A 24,873-nucleotide genomic window follows, 5' to 3' on the forward strand; every position below is an offset into this window, starting at 1 on the left:
TATACAGTTGGAGTAACTCTTGCTCAAGAACAAGTGGCCTTTACTTCATGAATTATGAGATTTTTACAACCTAAAATAGAGTGACAATTGATTTTGATCTTTCTGTTGTCCCCATTGTCCTGTCAATACTCTCAGTCCCATTGAGAACCCTCAACCACTCAACTTGGAAGATCTTTAACAATTCAGTAGCACGATTTAGCACCTTAGGGCTGTCACAGCTGGGGAAAGAAGAGTGTACTCTTGGTCTCTCTAGAAGTTTGAAAATCGTTGAGTCAGAGATTTCGTAACCTCAATATCTAATTATTTCTGGGTCTTGGTTTTCTAATAAGTGTCTCACCGTAATCAAGGTGCAGGCATGGCCAGCAGCTGGCTTGGGTCCAAAAACCACTTCTGTGATTCTCCTCTTCCTTTAGGATAGCTCTGGGGGTGCCTGCCTCCTTGGTACTCAGCGTGCATCTAGTTGTGCCTTCAATATATCAGATGAACACTGCAGTCTTATATCATTAGCCTAACCTGTTGTATACTGGCATTTAAGAATACTAATGCTACAAAGTAGAAATTGTGGGGTTTGTTCTAACAGTTTTTATGTATGGGAATTCTGTTGATCAAAAGTCTACCCAAGCTATGGGCAGAGGAATAGGTAGCCCAAAAGATCTGAAGACATTTTACTAACTTAGAATCCCTTCATGTTTATGCATGTTCTGTTCATCATCTTTAAAGTAACCTCCTATTGAAAAATCCGGTTTCATGTTGGCAAGCTGGCCACCTATTTTTAAGCATGGGTGACTGAGTTACTGTTTTTCACTCATTCTTGTAGTTGGTAGCTAATTAAATTATTTCAGTTCTCTTCTGTGGCCTCTGATGTGACTGGCTTTCTTTCTGTCTATATCTCTCTTGTGTTTTTTTAGTGAGGAAGATTGGCCCTGAGCTAACATCTGTTGCCAGTCTTCCTTTCTTTCTTTCTCCCCAAAGGCCCAGTATATAGTTGTATATTCCAGTTGTAACTCATTGTAGTTCTTCTATGTGGGATGCCGCCACAGTATGGCTTAATGAGCGGTGTGTAGGTCTGGGCCCCGGATCCAAACTCATGAACCCCAGGCTACCAAAAGGGAGCATGTGAACTTAACCACTTGGCCACGGGGCCAGCCCCTGTGACTGGCTTTCTGTTTTAGCATAACATTGCTTTAGATTTCAAATCTGTGGAAGTTCTGTGGCTCCTAAAGACTCATCCATTCATTTATTCATTCATTCTACAGACATCTCTTGAGCATCTACTCTGCTAAGCACTGGGCCAGGTATGGGGGTGATGCCAATGGATAAATCATAGATCTTGTCCTCAAGGAGGTCACAGTCTGGTTAAAGAGACAGACCTGTGAGAAGGTAATAATAATGGAATATGGCAAGTAAATAGATGAGATGAAACCCAGATATTCTAGAAAGTCCAAGCAGGAGCCTCTACCTTAACTTATTGGTCAAGGAAGGCTTTCTGGAGGTCATAACACTTAAACTGAGTTTTTTAAATGGGTTATTTTGTTTTTAAAATTCTGCCTTATTCAAGAAAGGCTGTAAGTTTCTTTTAGACAAAAGTTTTAAAAGTAGAAGAAAAGAGAAGGAAAAAAATGCAGAAACATAACATAGAGTCAGAGATGTGGGTAAGAATAATGTGTATGATAATGATCTGCTGTATTTACTCAATTCTGACGTGCAAATTGTTTTTTCATATTAGGAATGCATCTTATTATCGATGGTGTCTTAGAGTTGATGAAATAGGACATTCATTTATTCAGGAGGTAGTTATTAGGCACCTGTTAAAGAGCAGGCACTATGTTTAGCCCTGGGCATTAGTTTTGAGCAAAACAGACATAGTCCCTGTCCTAATTGTTTATTTTATAGTGAAAAAAAGTGAGGGATTATGTGAGAAAGCATAACAGAGGGGCTTAATTTAGATGGAGAAGTCGGGGAGAATCTTTCCAAATAACAGGTGTTCAACCTGAGAAAGGTAAGTGGGAATCAGTCACACAATGAGTGAGGCTAAGGGTTCCAGGCCAAGAGAAAGTGTGAGAGAAAGTCTTGAGACTTGAGGTAGCAGGGATTGTTTAAGTAGTTGCGGGAAAACCAGTACAGATGGCCCTTGACGGGGTGGAGAGAGATGCTAAGCAGTTGGGTAGAGGGGACTATCATGAGATGAGGCTGGCTCTCTAAAACCTTTTGGAGGCAGGAGCCAAGTAATGCAAGGCTCTAGGGGGTTATGTGAATGTTTTATCCCAAGGTATTAAGGGTTTTAAGCAAGGGTGAGACATCATCAGATTTTCTCATTTCAAAAATATCACTCTGGCTGCTGAATAGAGAATGGGGGAGGGAAAGCTTGATAGAGAGCTATTTCCAGCATCAGGGTGAGAGATGATGGTGATAGGAATGGAGTGGTGGCCGTGGAGGTGGAGAGAGGTGGACCGAAGTTAGGAGAATATCAGAGGTGGTGATACCGAACCTCTTAATCCCAAGTTCGTGTGAGTGATGTGCAGTAAGCCAAACACTGAGACATTGGTGCTTGGAGATGGAGAAAGGTTTATTTGAATTGGCCAAAATGAGAAGGTGGGAGCATGGGTCGGCTCAAATCCACCTTAACAAGAACAGAGAACAGAGGGTTTTTTAGAGCTAAGGGACTTGGCAGGAGGAGCTTTGGAGAAACAAAGGGGTCAAAGGAGTCACTCCTGATAAGCCCCTGGGCAATGTGCAATGGCTTCTGGGCTCCGATACCCTGTGATTGCAACCTCCCCGCGGGGCATTCTCTTTCTTCTGCGAAACAAACTCACAAATCCTCAAGACCAGAGTCACCCCTCAAGTTAAACAAGAAAACAGCAAACGGACAGGGTTCATCTGTCTGTGTTGGGAACAAGGTCAAAAGACAATCACGTTCTTATTGAATATCTACAGTAACCTTCAGGTACCCAGTTTCAGTAGGACTTAGTGGTGGATTTGATGAAGGGGTTCAGGAGAGGGTGGTGCTAAGGATCGGTTTTCTCCCAAGAGCAGCTAACTGGCTGGGTAAAGATACCTATCTGTTACTGAGATGGGGATACGACAGGAAGGACAGATTTAAGGGGAGGTAGAAAAGAAGTTCTGTGTTGGACTTGATAAATTTAAGATGCCTATGAGACATCTAAATTGAGATCTTAGGTGGTTATGTGGGTCTGTGGGTCTGGAGTTCAATAGAAAGGTCTAGGCTACAAATGGAAGTTTGGAAAAAAATGGTATTTAAACTCATAAGCGTAGGTGAGATACAGTGTAACTATAGAAATAATAATAGTGATCTGGAATCATAATCATAATATTAATATTAACGAGGATAGCTAATACTTATTGTCTGCATTCTGTGTGCTAAATTCTGTTCTGAGTACTTCACATATATTAACTGATTTAATCCTCATGATAACTCTATGTCATAGGCGTTATTATTACTCTCATTGTAGATGAGGCACAGGAAGGCCACAGAGCTAGTAAACAACAAAACCCAGACTCTTAATACTACTTTAGAAGAGAGAAGAGACTCAGCTCAGAGATCTGGGCAATTCCAACATTTAGAGGTTGGATGGAGAAGGCGGACCTGGCACAAGAAACTGAAAAGGAGTGATTTGAGAGGTAGGAGGGAACCATGAGAATGGGGTGTCTCAGAGGCCGGGCAGAGTGTTCCAGGTAGGTTTTAAAGTTCAGCAGTCAAATGCTGCTGAAAGGTGGGCTCTTCAAGGACACATAGGCATTAAATGGGTGCTGAGGATGGGGAAAGGGTTTGCCAGACTTGGGGATAATGTGAGTAAAAGAGAGAGATGTGGAGGAACCAGATGCTGTTTGCAGTTGTTAGAGGGTCAAGTGCAAGCTGATAATGATAAGAGATGAAACTGGAGAGGCTGGCCAGGGTTAGATCATGAAGGACCTGTCATGTGCCCCAAGTTAGCACCAGACCATGGTCTCAGCCAGGAGTGTCTGTCCACAGAGCTGGGAGCAAAACAAAGAGAGCCACCTGTTATACACAAGAGGGAACTACATACTGGTGCCTGCTTATCTGTGTTGTCTCATTTAATGTATATATTTTCTGATTCCTTCAAAATTTATGATGTTGAGACATTTTCTTTAAGATTAAAAAATTGCCCATGACTTCTTTCAGCACCAAGTCATTTATCAGAGTGATAGATATTCTTTATAGGAGGAAGACATCTGTATACAGAGGCCTGTGCATATTTAACATGACCCTTTTTTATACTTCTTTGTAAATTGAGAGCAAGTGTTGAAAATAGTACGGAAGTGTGAGTTGTTTTGCTTAATTGGGCAACTTTGTTCACAATCAGGAGAAAGTGATTCATTGGGATTATGTTCGTCTTATTCTTCCTTATACATCCTAAGCATTTTGAAGTCAGAGATCATGCTAGGTTTGAATCCTGCTGAGTGACTTTGGGGCCAGTTACTTAACCTCTTTCAGACAGTTTGTTGAATGAGTGACTTCTTTAATAATAACATTATTTATAAAGAATATTGCAGGGGCCAGCCCTGTAGCATGGTGGTTAAGTTTGGCACACTCCGTTTTGACAGCCCTGTCATGTGTTTGGATTCTGGATGTGTGGGTTTGGATTCCGGGCACAGATCGACACCACTCATCAGCCATGCTGTGGTGGTGACCCACATACAAAATAGAGGAAGAGTGGCACAGATGTTAGCTCAATGCTAATCTTCCTCAGCAAAAAAAAAAATAAAAAAGAATATTGCAAGAATTAAGTAAAGGAGAGGAAAGTTGGGAATTTTCTTCATCCTAATTGAACAAAAAGCCTTGCGATGAAGACAATAAGTATAATTCCTTTCTTTGTTACTGACTCTGTTTTTTTATCTTTATTTTACCTATTTAGAATTTTGTAATTTATCCTCAAATACCACTAGCTAATTGTAGATGGAAATAGTAATTTTTCTTGATGTGCATATTAAGACTGTGCTTATAAAGTGAGACCCAATTCCAAAAATAATCTTTACAGGAATATTTAAGAACTGCTGTGTCTAAAAATATTCGTTCCAAAACTCTGCCATCTCACATAAAATTCTAGAGAAATAAGATTTTTTAGTTTTTGCCACTTGATGGTGACAAAACGTATCCATTAATTTGCAAAGTTCCTGTTTTCTTCATGAATTTAAAATAATCATGAATTTAAAATGCCTGTGGGAAGCTGACTTGAGCTTGATTTACTTTTAAACTATGCACATTTCACAGTACATGCAGGGTAGCTTCAAGAGTTACAAAAAAATTAAAAATCTTAAATCAACCTATCATTTGTTGATTTGTAGGAGTAAATGAACCTGGAATCATTTGTTTATTAAAATTTTAGTCCTTGGCACCCTCAGACTATTTTTTGCTGTTATTACCTAAACTCATTTTTTGGCAGAACCTCATTCTGTGGTCAGAGCCAGTTGGAATACTGCAGGATGGATGCCAGGCTGATTACTGTGGCTTTGACACATTGTCTTAGATGACACATTCTTAAGTCTCACCCGATGACATGGGCCAGTTTAATAGCTATTTCTGTTACCAAGAGAAACAGCTTTGGAGTGGGGCAGGGGAGTTTCTTCTTAATGAAATCTACTGATTTAACAAGGGGCAAGTGTGGTGGAGTGGAAAGAATGTTTGGCTTTTAGAATAGACATAGATTTAAACCCCAGCTCTACCACTTTTAATATCTAAGCCTCAATATCTGCTGAAATGGGTTATTAATGGGGTTATGGTGATGATTGAGTGAAATTATCCATGTAAAAGACCTAGGCCTTTACTGACACGGAGACAGTGCTCACTAAATGTTGGCTCTCATTCCTCACATCCTTTGTCAAGTTCCATGAAGCAGCGTTGGTGTTTGTCATTTCACTCATCCGCAGCATTGCTATAAAGTTGTAGCAGGAGCATAGGACACTCTGCTGTGTACTTCCAACCCTCTTCACACGACTGTGTTCACCTCCACCCTTCTTTTCTCTTTCCCCCCATTTTTGTGTGCCCCTTACCCTGCTCTAATCCTCCAGCTTACCTTTCTTCCCATCTGTTCCCTGCTGTGCTGCTCCAGGAGATGGCTGGTGGAAGTGGTGGTCGCAACACTTTGCCTTCTGAGTGAGGATTTGTGGTAGGGTTGAGTGGGGCTCTCTGTTCTAGAAGTGAGGGGTAGCTTCCCACTCCTAATTCCCGCATGAATTATGAGAGGATGGAGGTATAGGTTTGTGTATGGGGGAGAGGAAAGGATCTTTCATTACTTCTCTGCTCCCTACATGCCTGGCTCTTTTTCCTTCTGTCACACCAAGATTTCCTACCTAACTCAGCTGTCTAATTTTGCTTGCAAATTTCTTTATTTCTGGAAATTACAGACCCTTTCAGAAGATTCTGGGAGCCTCTTGCCAATACTTCTTTTAGTCTACCCTCTTAGAGCTTAATGGCTGAGGCCAAGAACATTCATATAACAAGAGTTTATTAAGAAATTATTATAGGCAGGCCCTATGTTAAGTGCTGAAAAGACAAAGATGAATAAGATACACCCCACCTCTCAAGGAGCTCACAGACTCTAGAGGGAGATAGGCACACAAAGTCATCATTTAGTGGGATGAGGATTCTAGCGGAAGATTGTATGAGGTAATGGGGACGTTGAGAATGGAGTGCCAAATGATGATGAGAAGTCAGGAAAGGCTTCTTAGAGGAGGTGGTACTTTAACACAGATATGCAGGATAAGTAGGAGTCTGCTGGCTGAAAAAGGGGAGAGATTGTGTTCCAGATGGAGGAAATGGCTGAAGCAGAGGCACGGAAGTGTGAGGCAACAGGATACAGCAAACCCATAGTTTGGCAGGACTGATGAATAGTGATGGTGAGGGAAGATGAAACATTTAAGAATATATTCCATTGGGGAGTTTGACTAGTGTTGGTAATGTTCTATTTCTCAACCTAAGTGGTGGGCATATGGGAATTCATTATATCATTCTTTCATTGACCAAGTGTTTGTTTTATATATATCTATATTTGTGTGTGTATACATGTATCTATATATACATATATATATATAAATAAAATTTCTGGAAAGCCTATTATGTGCTTTAGGGTAGTAGTTCCTGAATTTTTTACACCAAAAACATGCCCTAAGTGTTCTGTGAGTTACTTAGTAACCGTGTGGAGTATCAGTGTTAATATCAGGGTTCAGAGGAAGGGCTGTTGATGATTCAGGATTTTATCCTGCTTCAGTTGGTAGTCTAGAGAGACACTTAGTTTTTATCATAGGCTTGTTTGAATTAAGCATTCATTTTGAATAAAGCATTCATTTTTGCAGGCATTCACAATGGAATATCAAGAATGAACTGAAGCAGATTCCATGTTGCCAAGCTGCTTATGATGTAAAAGGAGAGCTAGGAAAGATGTGCACGTGTACTGTATGAAAAGCGGATAATGTATGTGGGAGTTCAGGAAAGGAGAGAGAATTACATGGGTCAGAATTTTGGGGATTCGGGGACTGGTCGTTTACTCTGCTGGTGCTGTCAGTCTTGTTCCTGAAGTGTCTGAGGCATCAGAAACAACTGCTCTTAGTGCCCACACCTCAGGGTTCCTTGACTGAGAAAATGCAAGTTAGCAAAACTTCCAGCGAGTCATTGGCATTAATCAAGGAGCTCTTGGGTGTTGTCATTGTGGTAGGATACAAAAAGAAAGATGACTGGTGCCTCCTGAAGTGTGCAGGGATGGGTGTCACCCCTAAGAAGGTGTGGGGGCCGTGTTAGGTGGAGTCAGCACTGTTTGGTGGCCCTCTCTGGTGAGTACCAGTGCAAGCATGTCCCCTGAACCCGCCTTTCCATTAGACTGTCAGAATGACCTCATCACTGCTGGGCAGGCCTCATTAAATTCTGTTGTAGAAGGACAGATGGTTTGTGTTTTCCTGGCAAGCTATTATGCAACTTAAATCTGTGCTAGCATTATTTTCTCAGATTTTGACTGTTACTATAAAATTTAGCCCATCTCCATTTTGTCCTTACTCTCCTTTCTAATCAGGTGTTCTTTTGGATTGTCATAAATCTTCTTTGAGGTGTGTTTACATTTTAGTGTTAGCTATTTTAAGCCTTTTTCTCTTTTCTTCCTCTCCCACAGTTTTTTTGGCTTTAGTCCCAGTACATCAGATCCAAAATCCTTACTTTCCCTTCTACCAGTTCCTACATCAATGTTGACACTTTCCTTGCCTCGTACTTCACGAACCTCTCCTCTCTACGTTTCTGACTCCTGCCCCATCTCAACTGTGCTTTGTAACTTCAGGAAAAGTCCTGAGGTGGGCCTGTGAAGTTGCCTTTGCTGCCTCTCATCCCAGCTCTCTATCTTTTTTCCTTTCCTTGCCCAACCTCTGTGTTAAATAAAATTAACACAAATATGTTTGCCCACCAACTGTGGGAAAGGAACTTAGCCAACCTTACAGGGGATGCAAAGATGTCTTAAGGAGTATGCAGTCTAGTGTGGAAGGTAGACAGGTCCATAAACTAAAATTACGCCTGAGGTATCGTGAGTGAGATATTTAAGGGGCTCACAAGATAATGAGGGACAAAACTAGTGTTAGTAGAAAAAGGAAATGAGGAGACTTGCAGGAAAGCCTCACCCTCTATTAGCTAATTAGCTTGCTATTGACAGAGCTGAGTTCTTTGACGTTGGACCCTCCCTTGTCGTGCTGGGAGCTGTGTCCAGTCTGATTCACTTTGGCTAGGGTTATCTTTTACTAACTCCTTCTGTTTCACCAGGAAGCCCCTGAACAGACTTAGTGGGTATGTCCGTCCACTTCTATTTCTGATTCCTGCCTGACTCTTGGTGCCATGTCCCATTTCTAGATTTCTCATGTGATCTTGGGGCCTCATCTTCCTTCCTGCAGTCTTTGCACTGGATGTGGCTAGACAAGTTTAGTCCTCTTCCTCAGGGCTGCCATGTGTATTTTCACTGGGGGTGTGGAGGAATAGTGGAAAGTAGGGTTGGAAGTGACAGAGGCAATAGGAAGGGGCATAGACAGGTTGAGACTCTCTTGGTTTCAGCCACTAAGATATGTATACCTCCCAAATTGACCCAATTCTGGTACAGTTGTTTCTACAGCATCACCATTGATTTTGTCAGTTAAGATGGAAAAGAACCATAAAAAGACAATGGTAGTAAGAGACTGGTTTCTGACCTATTTCTCTCTGGATACTTTCCCAAGAGATAGAGATAAGATAAGGGATGGGGTCCCGTGGCCGAGTGGTTAAGTTCGCATGCTCCGCTTCAGCAGCCCAGGGTTTCACCGGTTTGGATCCTGGGTGCGGACATGGCACCGCTCATCAGGATACGCTGAGGCGGCCTCCCACATACCACAACTAGAGGGACCTACAACTAAAATATACAACTATGTACTGGGAGGATTTGGGGAGAAAAAGCAGAAAAAAAGATTGGCAACAGTTGTTAGGTGCCAAAAAAAAAAAGATAAAGGAGAAGTTGGTTATATCAGGGTGATATTTGGTGTTTAAATATCTTAGCCTCTCTCTACTATCTGTAAGTGTTGTTAACACCTAGCTCTTGGAAATCTAGCTTTTGGCAAAGTACCTACTTATTACTGTTTCCAAAATACTTGTGGAAATCTGAGCTGGAGCTTGCTATTGACAAAGAACAGGACACTTCTTTCTAGATTTAACTGAAAATCTCCTTGTGTTTAGAGCATGTCAGTCATGCTTCTACAAACCCACTTGGACCCATTTTGCTTTTTTGTGCTTTTGTCAGTGTAGTAGGTCATTTCATGACTCTGAATCTCATACATTACATATCTTTTCTGGAACCAGTAAATCCTTCCAGAGAAAGTTATGGAAATACTGGCTTTCTAAGGTGAGCTTCAGAGTGGGAGCAGTTGGTACGCAGAAATGTTTATTGAATGAGTAGGATTTTAGTAATGTGTACAGATGTTGCTCAGTTTATAGACTCTGTAACTTGGGGAAAAGTTACAAAAAAAATTCAGTAGCATATTTGACACATAACATTAGCAATCACTTCTTATGAAAAAAACACTTAGTAACAATCTCAACCTGTACTTGTATATTGATTTGTGCTTTTCGCAAGGTTTCTACGTGTGTAAGTACTTGAGACAAACTAGATGAGTACTGCCGTCATCCCTGTCTTACAGATGCCTGAAGTAAAGGCTAACAGGCCAATATGGTAGCCCTGAGATTAGAGCCCGTGACCTACTTGAGTGCTCTTGCCTCTGCTCACTGTTTAGACAAAAAATTTGCTTGAGTCTCTGATGATAAGAGAAAAATAAAGCAATGGTTGAGTTTTGTTTTGTTTTGCTTGAGGAAGATTAGTCCTGAGCTAACATCCGCTGCCAATCCTCGCCTTTTTGCTGAGGAAGACTGGCCCTGAGCTAACATCCATCCCCATCTTCCTCTACTTTATATGTGGGATGCCTGCCACAACATGGCTTGACAAGTGGTGCCATGTCCACACCTGGGATCCAAACCGGTGAACACTGAGCCACCGAAGCGGAACGTGCACACTTAACGGCTGCGCCACCGGGCCAGCCCCAATGGTTGAGTTTTTTATCGTACCGTTTTTATTCAGTTTAAGGAGATGCCTTTTATTCTGAGATTCTTTCAACAAATACTAAGTACCCAGCTGTGTACCAGGTGCACAGGTACTCAATATAGTGTTGAACAAGACAGACATGGAGCTTATGTTCTAATGAAGGAAGAGAAATAATAAGTAGTAAACAAGCAATGACATGACAGGAACTAAGTTCAGGTAGTAATAAGAGTACTGAAGAAAATGAAGTGGAGGAACACTGGTGGTGGTAGTATTTTCATTTGTGATATATTCTTGGAAATGGGCATCACGGTTTAGTGTACCTGTGTTTTAAAGAGAGATTCCTTTCAGAGGAATCCAGGCAGTCATAAAGCATCTCTTCAGCGTGGTGTTTGGGGGCTTCATTCACGTTAATATATTTTGTTCTTTTTCTTCAAAATTGACCTGAAGTCCAAAATCGTCTTAAGTCCAGAGAATGTCTAGTTGAGGCTAAAGATTTGCTGCTTCAGGAAACCCTGCTGATTCCATATCTCTTTCATGATATTGAGGCTACGAGGGCCAGGCTTATTGCTGGCCAAATATACCATTTTTATTATTTTTACTCATCTTTTATAAAATAATGAAAGCGAAATACTAGACAACAATATTTTCTCAGTTTTTATTAGAAACAGAACTTTCTTCAAAGAAAATTCCAGATGTCCAGTATGTAAAACAGGCTCCAAAACACAAACTTACTCTCGTCTTCTCTACACCATAATGGCCCCTGAGGAATACCTGAGAAATCACGAAGGCTTTGCAGAGCACAGGATGAAAACCACAATGAAAAATTCAAGTTGTAAATCTTGCCATAAAAAGCTAGCTGTGCCGCTGAAACTGGCAGAGCCACCACACCAGAGCTTCAGAATCATGTTTTGAAATCCAGGAAAGCCCACGTTTGGTGAAAAAATAGATTTATATGTACATTTTTACTTATAATTACATTTTCAGGTAGCATGTACTATATAAAGCAAAGTTAGACTTTAATTGTAGCTATTTCTTCAGCGCATACTCCCCGCCCCGCCCCCCCCCCCAATTTTTATTGAGAGAGGACTGACACACAGCACTGTATAACTTTAAGCGGTACATACAGGGTCGTGAGTTGACTTACATATATTGTGAAGTTATTACTACAATACAAAGAATACTTTTCATAATATGTAGACATGATGGTACTACTGGGGCTAAAATACTTTTCATCTCCTAATTTAAAAATTACGTTTCATATTGGTCAAGATTTATTTTTCATAAATTGTTTCATTATAAATAAATCCATTGTATATTTTATGTATCATTATAAAATAATCAATTTGCTAGTTTATATTTTTTTTCTTTTTGTCTTCCAGTTTGCCAGGGTTTGGATACCTGATCCTGAGGAAGTTTGGAAGTCGGCAGAGCTACTGAAAGATTATAAGCCGGGAGATAAAGTCCTTCTGCTTCACCTCGAGGAAGGAAAGGTCGGAACTTTGCTTTTGTTTGTTGTCGTTGGCATAAAGTGAAGGGAATTCAAAAGTGTAAGTTTGCTGTGGCATACTTGACTTCAATTGGAAGGTAAATTTTGAATTAATCTAATATTTTTAGTTACTAAATTGATAAAAATGGCAAAATGGCAAACTCAATTTTCTATCCCAATGGGTTAGTGAAAATAGCCGATACTTTAAAAATCCATTATTTTTGTCTGTGAATTTATTATGATTAGTTTAAATTTACATCTAATCCTCCCAAAGATATGCCTGTTTATCTGTATTTTGTTTAGGCTAACATTAAAACTATTTAAGGGCTGGCCTAGTGGCATAGTGGTTAAGTTCGTGCGCTCTGCTTCAGCCTGGGCTTTGCGGTTTTGGATCCCAGGCATGGACCTGCACACCACTCATCAAGGCATGCTGTGGAGGTGACCCACATACAAAACAGAGGACAATTGCCACTAATGTTAGCTCAGGGCCAATCTTCCTCACCAAAAAAATAAATAAATAAAAAAGGAAATTATTTCATATTAACTAAGAAAGCATTATCCAAGGAGCCAGTATAAGATTTGATATTTGCTGGAACTAATCATTTGAAAAGTATTTACTGAGAAGTTATTATGTATAAAGCACTTCACTGGTGACCTGAAAAACTTAAAACCAAGTGTGTCTCTCTACTTTCCCGTCTGCGTTCACTGCATGAGTGGACTTGTCTTACTTCCACCCTTTTAAATCTCCCCTCTGCATTTGACAAGGCACGTCACAATGTTTTCTTAAAAATGTTTGTGACATTAATTTCCTTTAAATAACTTATAGTCTAGCCAGGGAAACTAGATATAAATGCATGAGAAGTTACACAAAACACAGGATATAAAGAGTAGTTCAATATCACACTACAGAAGATATCAAAAGGTAAATTGCTGATTAACTACCAAATGAGTAACACTCTCCTGACAGTTAACATGTACTGAGCACTTACTCTGTGCCAACTGTTATTCTAAGTGCTTTATTTGCGATGACTCAGTTAATCCTCACAGCAGTCCTTTGACGCGGGGCTATTGTTACTACCACGTTATGGATGAAGAGCGAGGCTCAGAGGCTTTGGGACTTGCTCAGGGTTATACAGGTGTCAAGGGCTGAAGCTGGGACTTAAAGCCAGGAAATCTGCCTTCGTGGTCTGTGCTCATAACCACTCTGCTCTCCAGTAAGGAGAGTAAGGACCGAGGGTCCTGATAGAGGGAAATGTCATTGTGGGCTGCTTTATCGAGGAAGGCGTCAAGGAGGAGGAGGATTTTGACTGGATATTAAAAGCTAGGTAGAACTTGGATTGACAGAGAGAAAGGGGGTAGACCTGTGAGGGCTGGAATGTACTTTGGAGATAGTGAATATAACAAGTTGACAGGAGTGGAGATTGAGAAAGGTATGTGTTCTAGTTCATATTAAGATACCTGCTATATGCTATGTTAAGAGGTGGCAAAAGGTATGCTCTCTGACATCAACGTCAAGTAAGAGAAATAGATGTACTTATAGTGTGATGTGTGATATAATAAACGTAAGCAAGAAACAAAAGTAGAACCCAGCGGGAAGTGGTCAGGGGCTGGTGAAGGTAAGAGGTCAGAGAGGCAGTGTCTGAAGAATGAGTGGACGAGGGGGAGTGTGTTTCAGGGACCCAGAAAAGCACGTGCAAAGGCAGGGAGGCGTGCACAGTAGTGTGCGTTTGGGGACCCACACAAGTCCCATGTGGTTGGGAGTGTGGGACTGGCAGGAGTATGGGTGGCACCAGATCACAGAGGGCATTTGTGTGCTCGTGCTGAAACTCTTGGACTCTGGCTAGGATGCTCTGGAGAGTGATTGTAGTGTTTTTAAACAGAGGAAGGATGCCAGGTTTGTGTTTCAGAAAGGACTCATTGGTGGCAGCATGGAGGATAAATTTCAGGAGAGCACAGCAGAGACAGGGAGATTAGTTGGGAAGAAGGCAGGGAAAAATTAGGCCAGATTAGAAGGGCCTTGAATGCCAAACTAAGAGATTAATTTATTCAACATTTATCGATCCTCTACTCTGTTAGGCACGATGTTAGGCACTTTGGGCTATATTGTCTTATGTTAATTCTCACAGCAACCTGTGGGTTGGTAGCTGATATTATAGCTATTTTCCAAATAAGGAAGCCAAGGATCAGAGACATTAAGTAGTTCTGCCTGAGATCACACAGCCAGAAGTGGCTTTTGTGTATTGCAAGGACCAGTGAGCTTTGGGGAAGGACATTATACCCTAATAGCAGGCAGAGAGAGATCTAGGGGCAGATTGTAAGTTTTCCTCCTCATTTAGCATAGATCATTCCAACCTGATTTGAATATATGACCTCTGTGTATCTCTTCAGTGTTAACAAAAGTGGCTTTTTTCTCCCCAAATCCCCCCAATACATAGTTGTATATTTTAGTTGTGGGTCCTTCTAGTTGTGGTATGTGGGATGCTACCTCAACATGGCCTAATGAGTGGTGCCATGTCCGTGCCTGGGATCCGAACCCTGGGCCACCGAAGCAGAGTGTGCGAACTTAACCACTCGGCCACAGGACCGGCCCCACAAAAGTGGCTTTTTACAAAACCAGCTTGCCCCTCCCTATAATTAAATTGCATTTTTTTCCGTTTTCACTTGTTGTATGTTATTTGCCCTTAATACATAATTGAGTAACAATTTCCATGCTGGCCTTTGCCATAAAGCCGTATTCTCTTGGCTTTAAGGTGACTAGTAATTCTTAAATTTGGGGACCAAGTACCTCATTAACAATCAGATGAAAACTGTGGACTCTCTTTCAAAAAAAAGTGCACATCTGTGTATATATTTACACATATGCACATACACACAAAGTATTACACCTAATTTGAGGGGATTCTTGGACCTCTCAGAGTTGAGGAGTTCTCGAGTATGTACCATGTGCCAGGCATTGCCTCATTTAATTTTTACCACACCCCTGTGAGCTATTTCTATTATGCTCTTTCTTCAAATAAAGGATTTAGGCTAAGTAATATCCCCAAGACCACAGAAAAATTAAATACCAGTTTCAGGATTTGAACCCGGGTTGATCTGACGCTAAAGCCAAGCTCTTGACCACTCTGTTATACTGCCTGTCATTTATCAGAGGCAAAGCTTATTTAACTAAAGATTAAAAACTTCTGATCCAGTAACTGGGTAAAAAAAAAGTCTAGACTATGACTTCTCAAACTATATTAGCAAAAATTGTTAATACGAGTTAACACAGCTAGTGAAAAAGAAGACTCTTTATTTTTTACTGTTTCCACCAGTTTCTGTGGGTTTGGAAGATGCCAGGAAAAGAATGCATTTAATAGCTGAGAAGCAAATCAGGAGGAGAGAATAAGCAAAACACACGGACCTGTTTCTCATCTGTTGCCATCACTTATCCAGATGCTGTGTCTTGTGCATTTTCAGGATTTGGAATATCGTCTAGATCCAAAGACCAAGGAACTGCCTCACTTAAGAAACCCTGACATACTTGTGGGTGAAAATGACCTCACGGCCCTCAGCTATCTTCATGAGCCTGCTGTGCTCCACAATCTCAGAGTCCGCTTTATTGATTCAAAACTTATTTATACATATTGTGGTAAGTGTGCCTTGCTGTCTGAGTGGACTGTGAACTTTTTCCTCTAATGGACATAGCCATGGAAATATTGTGCATGGGGAAAGAAGGCTGTGGTTAGATTTTCTCTTAGAGACAAAATTACTTCAGTGTTATCAAAATGATTTACCAGGGCTGGCCCCGTGGCCTAGTGGTTAAGTTCGGCACACTCCACTTTGGCAGCCCAGGTTTGGTTCCTGGGTGCAGACCCACCCCACTCGTCAGTGGCCATGTTGTGGTGGTGAGCCACATGCAAAATAGAGGAAGCTTGGCAGTGGATATTAGCTCAGGGTCAATCTTCCTCAGCAAAAATGAAAAATAAAGATTTCCCAATGTTCATTAGCTAGGTGCATTTTATGCTGAATAAGTTCTTTTGTGAACTTATATAATTTTGCTCAATATAAAAAGAACTGGGCGCATCTTTTGATTCTTTTCCCCCACAAAAGTCATGTGCCAAATTCAATGACAATTTGACAGTTATTTTCATCTCTTACAAAACTACCATATGAAGAGTAGATGTCCAAAGACGTATCTTTGTGCCAAGTTCAAGAAGTTTTCTGTTCTCTTTTTCTCAATTACTTAGTGATGCAGGACTGACTTGACTCGTAGTAACTATTCTTGCTTGATCTGCTTGCCTGGACCCCAGCTCGCTGTGGTATTAGCTGCCAGTGACCCAGCTCAGGATTCTTCTCTTAGAAATTAAGCATGCACATGTGTGTGCATTTGGGTTCCTTTCCTCTTTCCTTCTTGTTCTCTTTCTCGGTTTTCTTATCGTTTATTTTCTCCTCATCCCTGCCTCTTTTTTCTTGGTGACTTCTTATCTTTCTTTGCTAATCACTCTCTTATGAGACTCACATCTGAGATTTCCATTGATTTCCTTCTAGATTTATTTGCTTGGGTACCCCACTCAGTGCTCATCACGTCTTCATTACACTCCTGTTTCGGACAGGGACAGCCATCTTTTCATCTTAAAAGAGTTTATATCTTTTATTATAATATCCTTGTATTAACTCTTTTTTTCCCTATTAACTGCATATTTCTTTCTCCATTTTCATTTTTCTTCAATGTATTTTTTCTTGCGCATACTTACCTTCTGAGTAAAGCCTTCCCTGCCCAACCTATCTAAATTATGAACCCCTCTGCCCCTCCTTCGTATCTGTCTCCCTTCTCTGTTTAGCTTTCCTCCTTTTTTCCTTACTACTGTGTAACCTGTGACATATACTTTTTCTTACTGGTTAATTGTCTGAATTTCCCACTAGACTATAAGGTCCACAAGGGTAAAGATTTGTCATTTTTTGTTTACTCTTGTAAACCTAGCACTTAGAAAGGACTTGACATATAATCGGAGCTGAATAAATATTTGTTGAATGAATGACTTTATTACTTTAATATACACCTACTGTAAATTTTTTGTGTGAGTGTGATGAAGAGTCGTCCTGAGCTAACATCTGTGCCAATCTTCCTCTATTTTGTATGTGGAATGCCTCCACAGCATGGCTGATGAGTGGAGTAGGTCCATGCCCGGGATCTGAACCCACCAACCCAGGATGCCAAAGCAAAGCACATGGAACTTTAACCACTCGGCCACAGGGCCAGCCCCCACCTACTGTAAAATTTAGTGAAATACAAAAAAAGTATGAAAAAGGAAAAATAATTGCATGTAATTCACCACTGAAAAATAACCAGTCTCATGTTGACTTATATGCTATCTATGTGTATATGTGAGAAAGTATAGATATAAAATTGGAATCAGTCTATAGTTTTGTCTCATGTTTTCCTGTGACATTTAATATTCTTTAAAAATGTGATTTGTGGTGGTGGCACAATAGTTTGTCATGTGAATATAACAAAATGTATTTAACCACTCTCCCTTTATTATATATTTTATCTGTTTCCACTTTTTACTGTTTTGAAAAACATTATGATAAACTTTATTTAAAAAACTCTTTGCTTGAATCTTTGATTATTTCATTTGGATAAATTTCTAGAAGTAGAATTTTTGGTTTAAAATTATGAAAATATTTAAAGGTCTTCTAACATTGCCACAATTTTCATTATTTTCAATAATCTATTCCAGTTTTTAGATGGTGTTTTAGTTAGGACTAGGTAGAATGAGGCAAAGACTGTGATGTATTTTGATCCTTAACAATTTTTTAGTTCAATATTAACTGAAATTGAAATTTGTGTTAACTGTGACTCTCACTTTATACCAAGTTTGATATGCCCAGTAGGATATCACTGACTTCTTCTTTTGCTTTTTCACCCCTTCCCCCAGGTATAGTCCTAGTAGCTATAAATCCTTATGAACAGCTGCCTATTTATGGAGAAGATATTATTAATGCATACAGTGGTCAGAACATGGGTGATATGGATCCACATATCTTTGCAGTGGCTGAAGAAGCTTACAAGCAAATGGCCAGGTTGGTGGAAGCTCTGTTTATTATGTCATGACTCTTATTAGATGTGATCATTTCTTCTTTGCTGAGTCACAGATATTTTAAAATGCAGTGAATAGAAACTTGTAAGTTATTATTAATTAAACAGAATGCCTTTGGAATCTTATTATGATTGCGACTGTGCAAGGACAGATGTTGTGTTTCACAGATGAGTGAATCAAGGTTTGGTGGTATTAAGTGACTGGCCCAATGTCATTCAGCTAATGGGTGGCAGACCAGAACTAAAAGGCCTAAGAGATACAAGAAACCTTTCTATATCTTGGAGAATTAAAATTCAATTGAATTTTAGTGTTAGTATTATGTGCAGGGACATCAGTGAGCCTGAACAGCATCAGCAAAACGTCTTTGATATTACCCATGGAACCTTAACATTTTGGGAGTGGAGAATTGATGTTGCAGGATCATTCCTTGCCATTTTTTTCTTATCAAGTGAAGATGTTCCCTCTTTACCAGAGGTGGATCCTGGTGTTTCACATTGCCAGTGCTCCTAGAGGCCCCTCACGTCATCTGGAAGGTACAGTTCATCACTTGTTCAATAGCCCTTTATTGAGCACCATCCAGGCACTGTTCTGGGCACAGGGGACACAGCAGCAAACAAATGAAATTAGACAAAACAGACAAAAATTCTTACCTTCATGGAGTGAAGCAGGATAAACAATAAAAATAAATAAGATACACAGCTTGTCACATATTAATAAGTGCTATCCTGAAAAATAAAGTTAGAAAAGGAGGTAAGAAATGCTAGGTGGGCTGGGGGGTGTATGTACTAGGCTCAGGGAAAGCCTCATTGTAAAGCTGCCTTCTTTTTTCTCCTAAACTTAAAAGATAGTAATTTTAGACTTAGAAAAGTTTGGAAAAATAGTACACAGAGTTATCATGTACCCTACACCCAACTTCCCCAAATGTTAACATGTTATATAACTGTAGTAAATTTTTGAAACCAGGAAATTCACGTTGATATAATACTATTAACCAATCTGAAAACCTTGTTCACAGTTCATCCTTTCCCCTCTCATGTCCTTTTTCTGGTCTAGGATTCAATCTAGAATCACACATCGCGCTTTGTACTGTCTCCTTAGACTCCTGCAATTTAAGACCATCCATTACTCTTTCCTTTTCTTTGACACTTTTGAATAATACTCACCAGTTATCTTCCAGGCCCTGAGGACACAAGAGTGGAAAAATTATATAAAACAGATATTAAAAAATCTTACCCTCATGAAAATTTGTTTCAGGTTTTCTCCTGATTAGGTTGAGGTTAGGCGTTTTGGGTAGGAATACCACAGAAGTGATGTTGTACCCTGCATCATACAAAAGAGATACAAGGTGCCGATTACTGGGGATGTTAACTTTGATCACTTGGTTAAGGTGGCATCTACCAGATTTCTCTACTATAAAGTTACTATTTTAAACTGAAGTTAATAAGTATCCTGTGGAAAAATACTTTGGGATGCTGCAAATATCCTGTTTCTCATCATACTTTCACTCACTAATTTAACATCTGTTGATGATTCTTGCTTGCAACAGTTATTACTGTGGTGTTTACTGAGGGGTTATTTGCTATTCCCATCATTCCCCTACGTGTATGAATAGGAATTCTACTCTGAGGAAGAGCTGTTCCTTTCTCCCCATTTATTTATTATTTATTCATTTTTTATTGTATCAACATAGACTCAGGGATATTTATTTTATTCTATGGATTATTCTCCATTACTATCATTATTTATGTTGTTCGAACTGTCTCAGATTTGGCCATTAGGAGCACTTTCAAGTGTCCTTTCAACATTCTTCCATCATTTTTTGAGAATTTTACTTTCTAGCACCACATGGCTCATTTCCTAATATCCTTGCCCCAACCCTGGAATCGGCCATTTCTTCAAGGAGCCCTGGTTCTTTTTATTGGAGAATGAGACTTAGAAACCAAGATCTGGGTGCTAGGTGTGTTCATTACTACTGGGATGTTATTGCCTCTAAGCCATCTCCATGCACAGAGCTAGGAAATGTACGTTTTCCCACAGGCTCACCAACAGAATATGTTGTTATACTTTTAAATTTTCACCAAACTGACAGGTGAGAAATGGTAACTCAGTGTTGTTTTAATTTGCTTTTCTCTAAATATGAAAGAGTTTGCACATCTTTTCTCACATACACACATTCATATCCGTATTTATTTCTGTGTCTATCTGTATGTATATTCAAGCCCATGAGTTCATATTCCAATTCCAACCCAATGCCACAGTTTTTATTCTTGCTCTCTTTTCCCTTCTTTTAACTTCTTTCTTTCATCTTGAGAAACCTGGCTCTCATCCACAGTATATTTACTTGTTTGCTCAATCCCGGAATACTCATAAAGTAATTTCGGAAATGCTAACCCATACCCTGTGAAAAGCAAGTTTACCACTCAGAAACAATATTTGTGTCCAGTTCATTTTGTCTTTAGCCTTACAGAATATAGTTAAAGTGCTGATGTCCAAAGTGACTTAGGTTAGTTCTTTTCTTCCCGACCCACTTTATTGGTTTATTCAACCACTTCCCCACGTATGGTCATTTAGATTTTTTTCAACATTTTGCAATTAAAACAATGCTGTAATAAATAATCTTATGCATATGTATTTTTATATTTTTAGAGATGTAGCTTCAGATAATTTGCTAAAAGTGGCATTGCTAGGTCAAAACGTAGACGTAAATGTAGTTTTATTAGGTATTGCCAATGCCCTCTAGAAGAGTTGTACTGGTTTGCATTCCTGCCAAAAATATTCAAGAGTACGTGTTTCCCCAAAGCCTTGTCAACAGAACGTATGGTCTTTCTTTTTAGTTCTTGCCAATCTAATGATATCTCAATGTTGTTTTCATTTGCATTTCTTTAAATATGAGTGAGTTTGAACATCTTTTCATAAGTTTAAGAGCCGTTTTATTTATTTGTTTGTTTCATTGTAGGGTGAATGGTCCACTCATGTCTTCTTGCATTTTTCTATTGTGATTTTAGTTTGTTGATCCTCAATTTTAAGAGTTTTAAAAAATATATTTGGGATATTAGCCCTTTGGAAGTGGTATATATTGCAAATATTTCCCCACAATTTTTCAGTTTTCTTTTGACTTTGTTTATGGTGTTTTTTTCCATGCAAATTTATCAGTCTTTTCTTTTATTGCTCTGGATTTTGAGTCATTGTTAGGAAACCTTTCCCTACATCAAAGCAAAAGAGGAATTCATCAATGCTGTCTTCTAGTCCTTGTATTGTTTTATAACTTACCTTTAGATCCCTGATCCCATTGAAGTTTGTTCTTTTGTATGATGTGAGATATGGATCTAAATTTATCTTTTTTCCCAATGGTTACCCAGTTATCCCAGCATCATTTATCAAGAAACCCATCTTTTGGGGCTGGCCGGTGGCGCAGCAGTTAACTTCACACATTCCACATTCCAGGGTTTGCCGATTTGGATCCCAGGTGCAGACCTACCCACACTCATAAGCCATGCTGTGGCAAGCATCCCACATATAAAGTAGAGGAAGATAGACACAGATATTAGTCAGGGTCAATCTTCCTCAGCAAAAAGAGAAGTATTGGCAGCAGATGTTAACTCAGGGCTCAAAAAAAAAAAAAGAAAGAAAAAAAGCCATCTTTGCCCCAGTTATTTGAGATGCCATCTTTATTATATCCTAAATTTTCTAATGTTCTCAGGTCAATTTCTTGGCTCTGTTATTTTCAGCTCCTTTTATCTATTTATGTCCCAGTATGGCACTGCTTTAATTTTAACATCTTTTAGTATATTTTAATTGGTATCATTAAAACCCCTCATAGTTCATCTTTTTTCATTATCTTCCTGGCTATCCTTGGATCTTTCTTTTTCCATATAGACTTTGGTATCAACTTACCTAATGCCATAAAAAGTAAAGCTGTTTTTGTTTTGTTTTTTGAGGACGATTAGCCCTTAGCTAACACCTGCCACCAATCCTCCTCTTTTTGCCGAGGAAGACTGGCCCTGAGCTAATGTTCATGCCCATCTTCCTCTACTTTATATGTGGTACGCCTGCCACAACCTGTGAACCCCAGGCTGCCGAAGCGAAATGTGTGAACTTAACCACTGCACCACCGGGCTGGCCCAAAATAAAGCTGTTTTTTGAATAATAACATGAAGGAAAGGAGGAAAGCAAGCCATTCAGATATCTGGGGGGAAGAATATTCCAGGCGGAGAGATCAGCAATTGTGAGGTCCATACGAGGCCTTGTAGACTATTGTAGCAAATTTTACTTTTTCTCTGAGTGTGGATTTTGAGCAGAGGAGTGGCATGATCTGGCAGCTATGTTAAAAACTGACCACAGATTCCTGCCAAAAATACATATCCTGAATTTAATCATGAGGAAACATCGGAAAAACTGAAAATACAAAGTAACTGTATATACTCTTCAAAATTGTCAAGGTCAAAAAAGTCAAAGAAAGGCTGAGGAACAGTTCCAGATTAAAGGAAATGAACGATACATGCCAATTAAATACAATGAATGTTCTGAATTGAATCCCTAATGATGAGGAAGGAAGATCGCTATATAGGGGACATTGCTAAATGATTGATAAAATGAGAATATAGTCTGTGGATTAAACAATGCTATTATATTGTTTATATTACGACTATAATATAAACAATTATACTATTATATCAGTGTTATATTTCCTGATTTTGGTCACTGTAGATCTGTGAGAGCATGTCATTGCTCTTAGGAAATATACTCTAAAATATGTAGGAGGCATCATGTCTGTAACCTACTCTCAAATGGTTCAGAAAATGTTAGAATAAGAGAAACAGAGAGATTAATAAAACAGATGGGCAAAACCTAAACAATTGGTGAATCTGAGTAAAGCATATATGGTAGTTCTTTTTACTATTTTTTCAATTTTCTGTAAGTTTGAAATCATATCAAAAGTAAAGTTAGAAAACAAAACCAAAAAGAGCAGCCTGTAGTGAGACAAGGGTAAAATCCAAGAGACTAGTTAGGAGGTTTTTGCGTTGATCCAAGCAAGAGATAATGATAATCTAGTTGAGGAGGGTATTAACAGAGATGGTAAGAAGTGGATGGATTCTGGATACATATATATATTTTTTTTTTCTCCCCGAAGCACCAGTACATAGTTGTATGTTCTTTTTTTTTGGATATATTTTTAAGAGAATGGACAAAGGCTTGTTTCTTTGGGGCTATGAGAGAAAAAGAGGAGTCAGGGATGGCAGCAAGGTGTTTGGTCTGAGCACCCAAAAGGTTGGTGTTGCTGTTTACTGGGAGGGAGGAGATTGCAGGGAGAGCAGGTTGTGTGTGGGGGGTGGGAGGGTGGGAGGGCGGGAGGAGGAAGGGGTTGGAGTTCCACTGTAGATCTTCAAGGTTGAAATGGGATTTCAGACTTCTGCCCTCAAAGCAAAGCTGACACAAGTGATTTATGTCCAGTGACAGCAGTGATAACCAGGATCCTTGACTCATGACTCCTTTCTCAACATGCTCCTTCCAGAAAACAATGGCCTCGTAGACCAGCCTGTTAATTTTAATAGTCTTGTTGACTTAAAGAGGAGAAAAACTTTGGGCTGATGTGTCTGTTTTTCTTCTTATATTCTTGTTTCACATTCTTGCCAGTTTATTCTCATGCTAGAACTGATTTCTCTCTTATAACTAAGTCACAATATTATTTTCCTTAAAACATCAGGGTTTTCTCCTTTTGTTTTCTTAAAACTAGGTAATATCGGTTGCTTTAATTTGGTATTATTTTCTCTCCATTGTGAATGGTAAAGTAAATAAATTTTGTTGACTAAATTTCATTTATGGGTCTTCTTGAAATAAATTAGATAGTTATATGTGTAACCTTGGTATAATGAAAAAAGATATCTGTACTAGCCACAGCTCCATCGATAAATAACTGTATAAGCTTAAATCTCCTGATCTCCCTGGGTCTCAGTTTTATCAGTTATAAAATGGAGCAATTTCACTGGATATTCTAGCTTTACATTTATGGTATTTTGTAGTATGCTGCTGTTACCTTTCTGTTTCATGGAGACTAATGCATAAGCATTTTCTTCTTTCTGGTGGAGGGCAGACTGTGGTAAGGAGCTGTGTAGCAAAGCAGAAGGAGCACAGTATAGACTTTGCCCTGGAAACCAGGAGCTGTGGTGTGTGTAACAACCCAGCTCTGCCCTAACCTTGGATAAGCCATCTAACCTCTGTGTGTTAGTGTTTCCCCCAACGAGGAAAAGATAATATCTGTCATGCTTACTTCAGAGGTAAATGTTATATTAGATGATAAACATAAAAGCACTTTGAAAAATACTAAGTAGCATTCAAATATAAGCTGTTACTATCATCACAGTCTTCATCATTATGGAGTCTCTTCTCTGCATTCTCTCTTCATCTGCCTTAGCCTCCCATCTGGTTTGATCACTCCTGACTCTATTGCTCCGCCTTTCCTTAAGGTATCCCCTTCTTTCATTTGGTTAGGCAGTCTCTGAATGCTTCAGTGTCCTGAGGTTCATCGACCAAGTACTGCTGGCTGTTATAGATTATAAAATCCCTCCTGTTACAACTGTGACTCAGCTGCCAAGTATCCTATTTATGCACATAGACTTGAAGTCATACATGCTACCTGATGATAGTAAATAAAGGTGGGTTAACTTCTATTAAATAATAGCTGCCATATTTAGATACCTACTATGGGCCAAGCATGGTGTCAGGCATGTTGCCTCTAATC

At 39.5% G+C, this 24,873-nt stretch overlaps 1 protein-coding gene across 4 annotated transcripts in view; it reads left to right on the top strand.

The window, feature by feature from the left end:
* MYO5A (myosin VA) overlaps positions 1–24,873 on the top strand; it is a 187,291-nt gene that overhangs the window by 54,744 nt on the left and 107,674 nt on the right. For all 4 annotated transcript variants that reach the window (XM_014850530.3, XM_044764877.2, XM_014850533.3 and 1 more), the window contains exons 2-4: positions 11,948–12,058; positions 15,511–15,682; positions 17,973–18,117. In XM_014850530.3, the coding sequence (XP_014706016.3) occupies positions 11,948–12,058; positions 15,511–15,682; positions 17,973–18,117 (428 nt within the window). The remainder of the gene's footprint in view (positions 1–11,947; positions 12,059–15,510; positions 15,683–17,972; positions 18,118–24,873) is intronic.

The sequence above is a fragment of the Equus asinus genome, chromosome 2 (assembly GCF_041296235.1).
Source record: "Equus asinus isolate D_3611 breed Donkey chromosome 2, EquAss-T2T_v2, whole genome shotgun sequence".
NCBI lineage: Eukaryota > Metazoa > Chordata > Mammalia > Perissodactyla > Equidae > Equus > Equus asinus.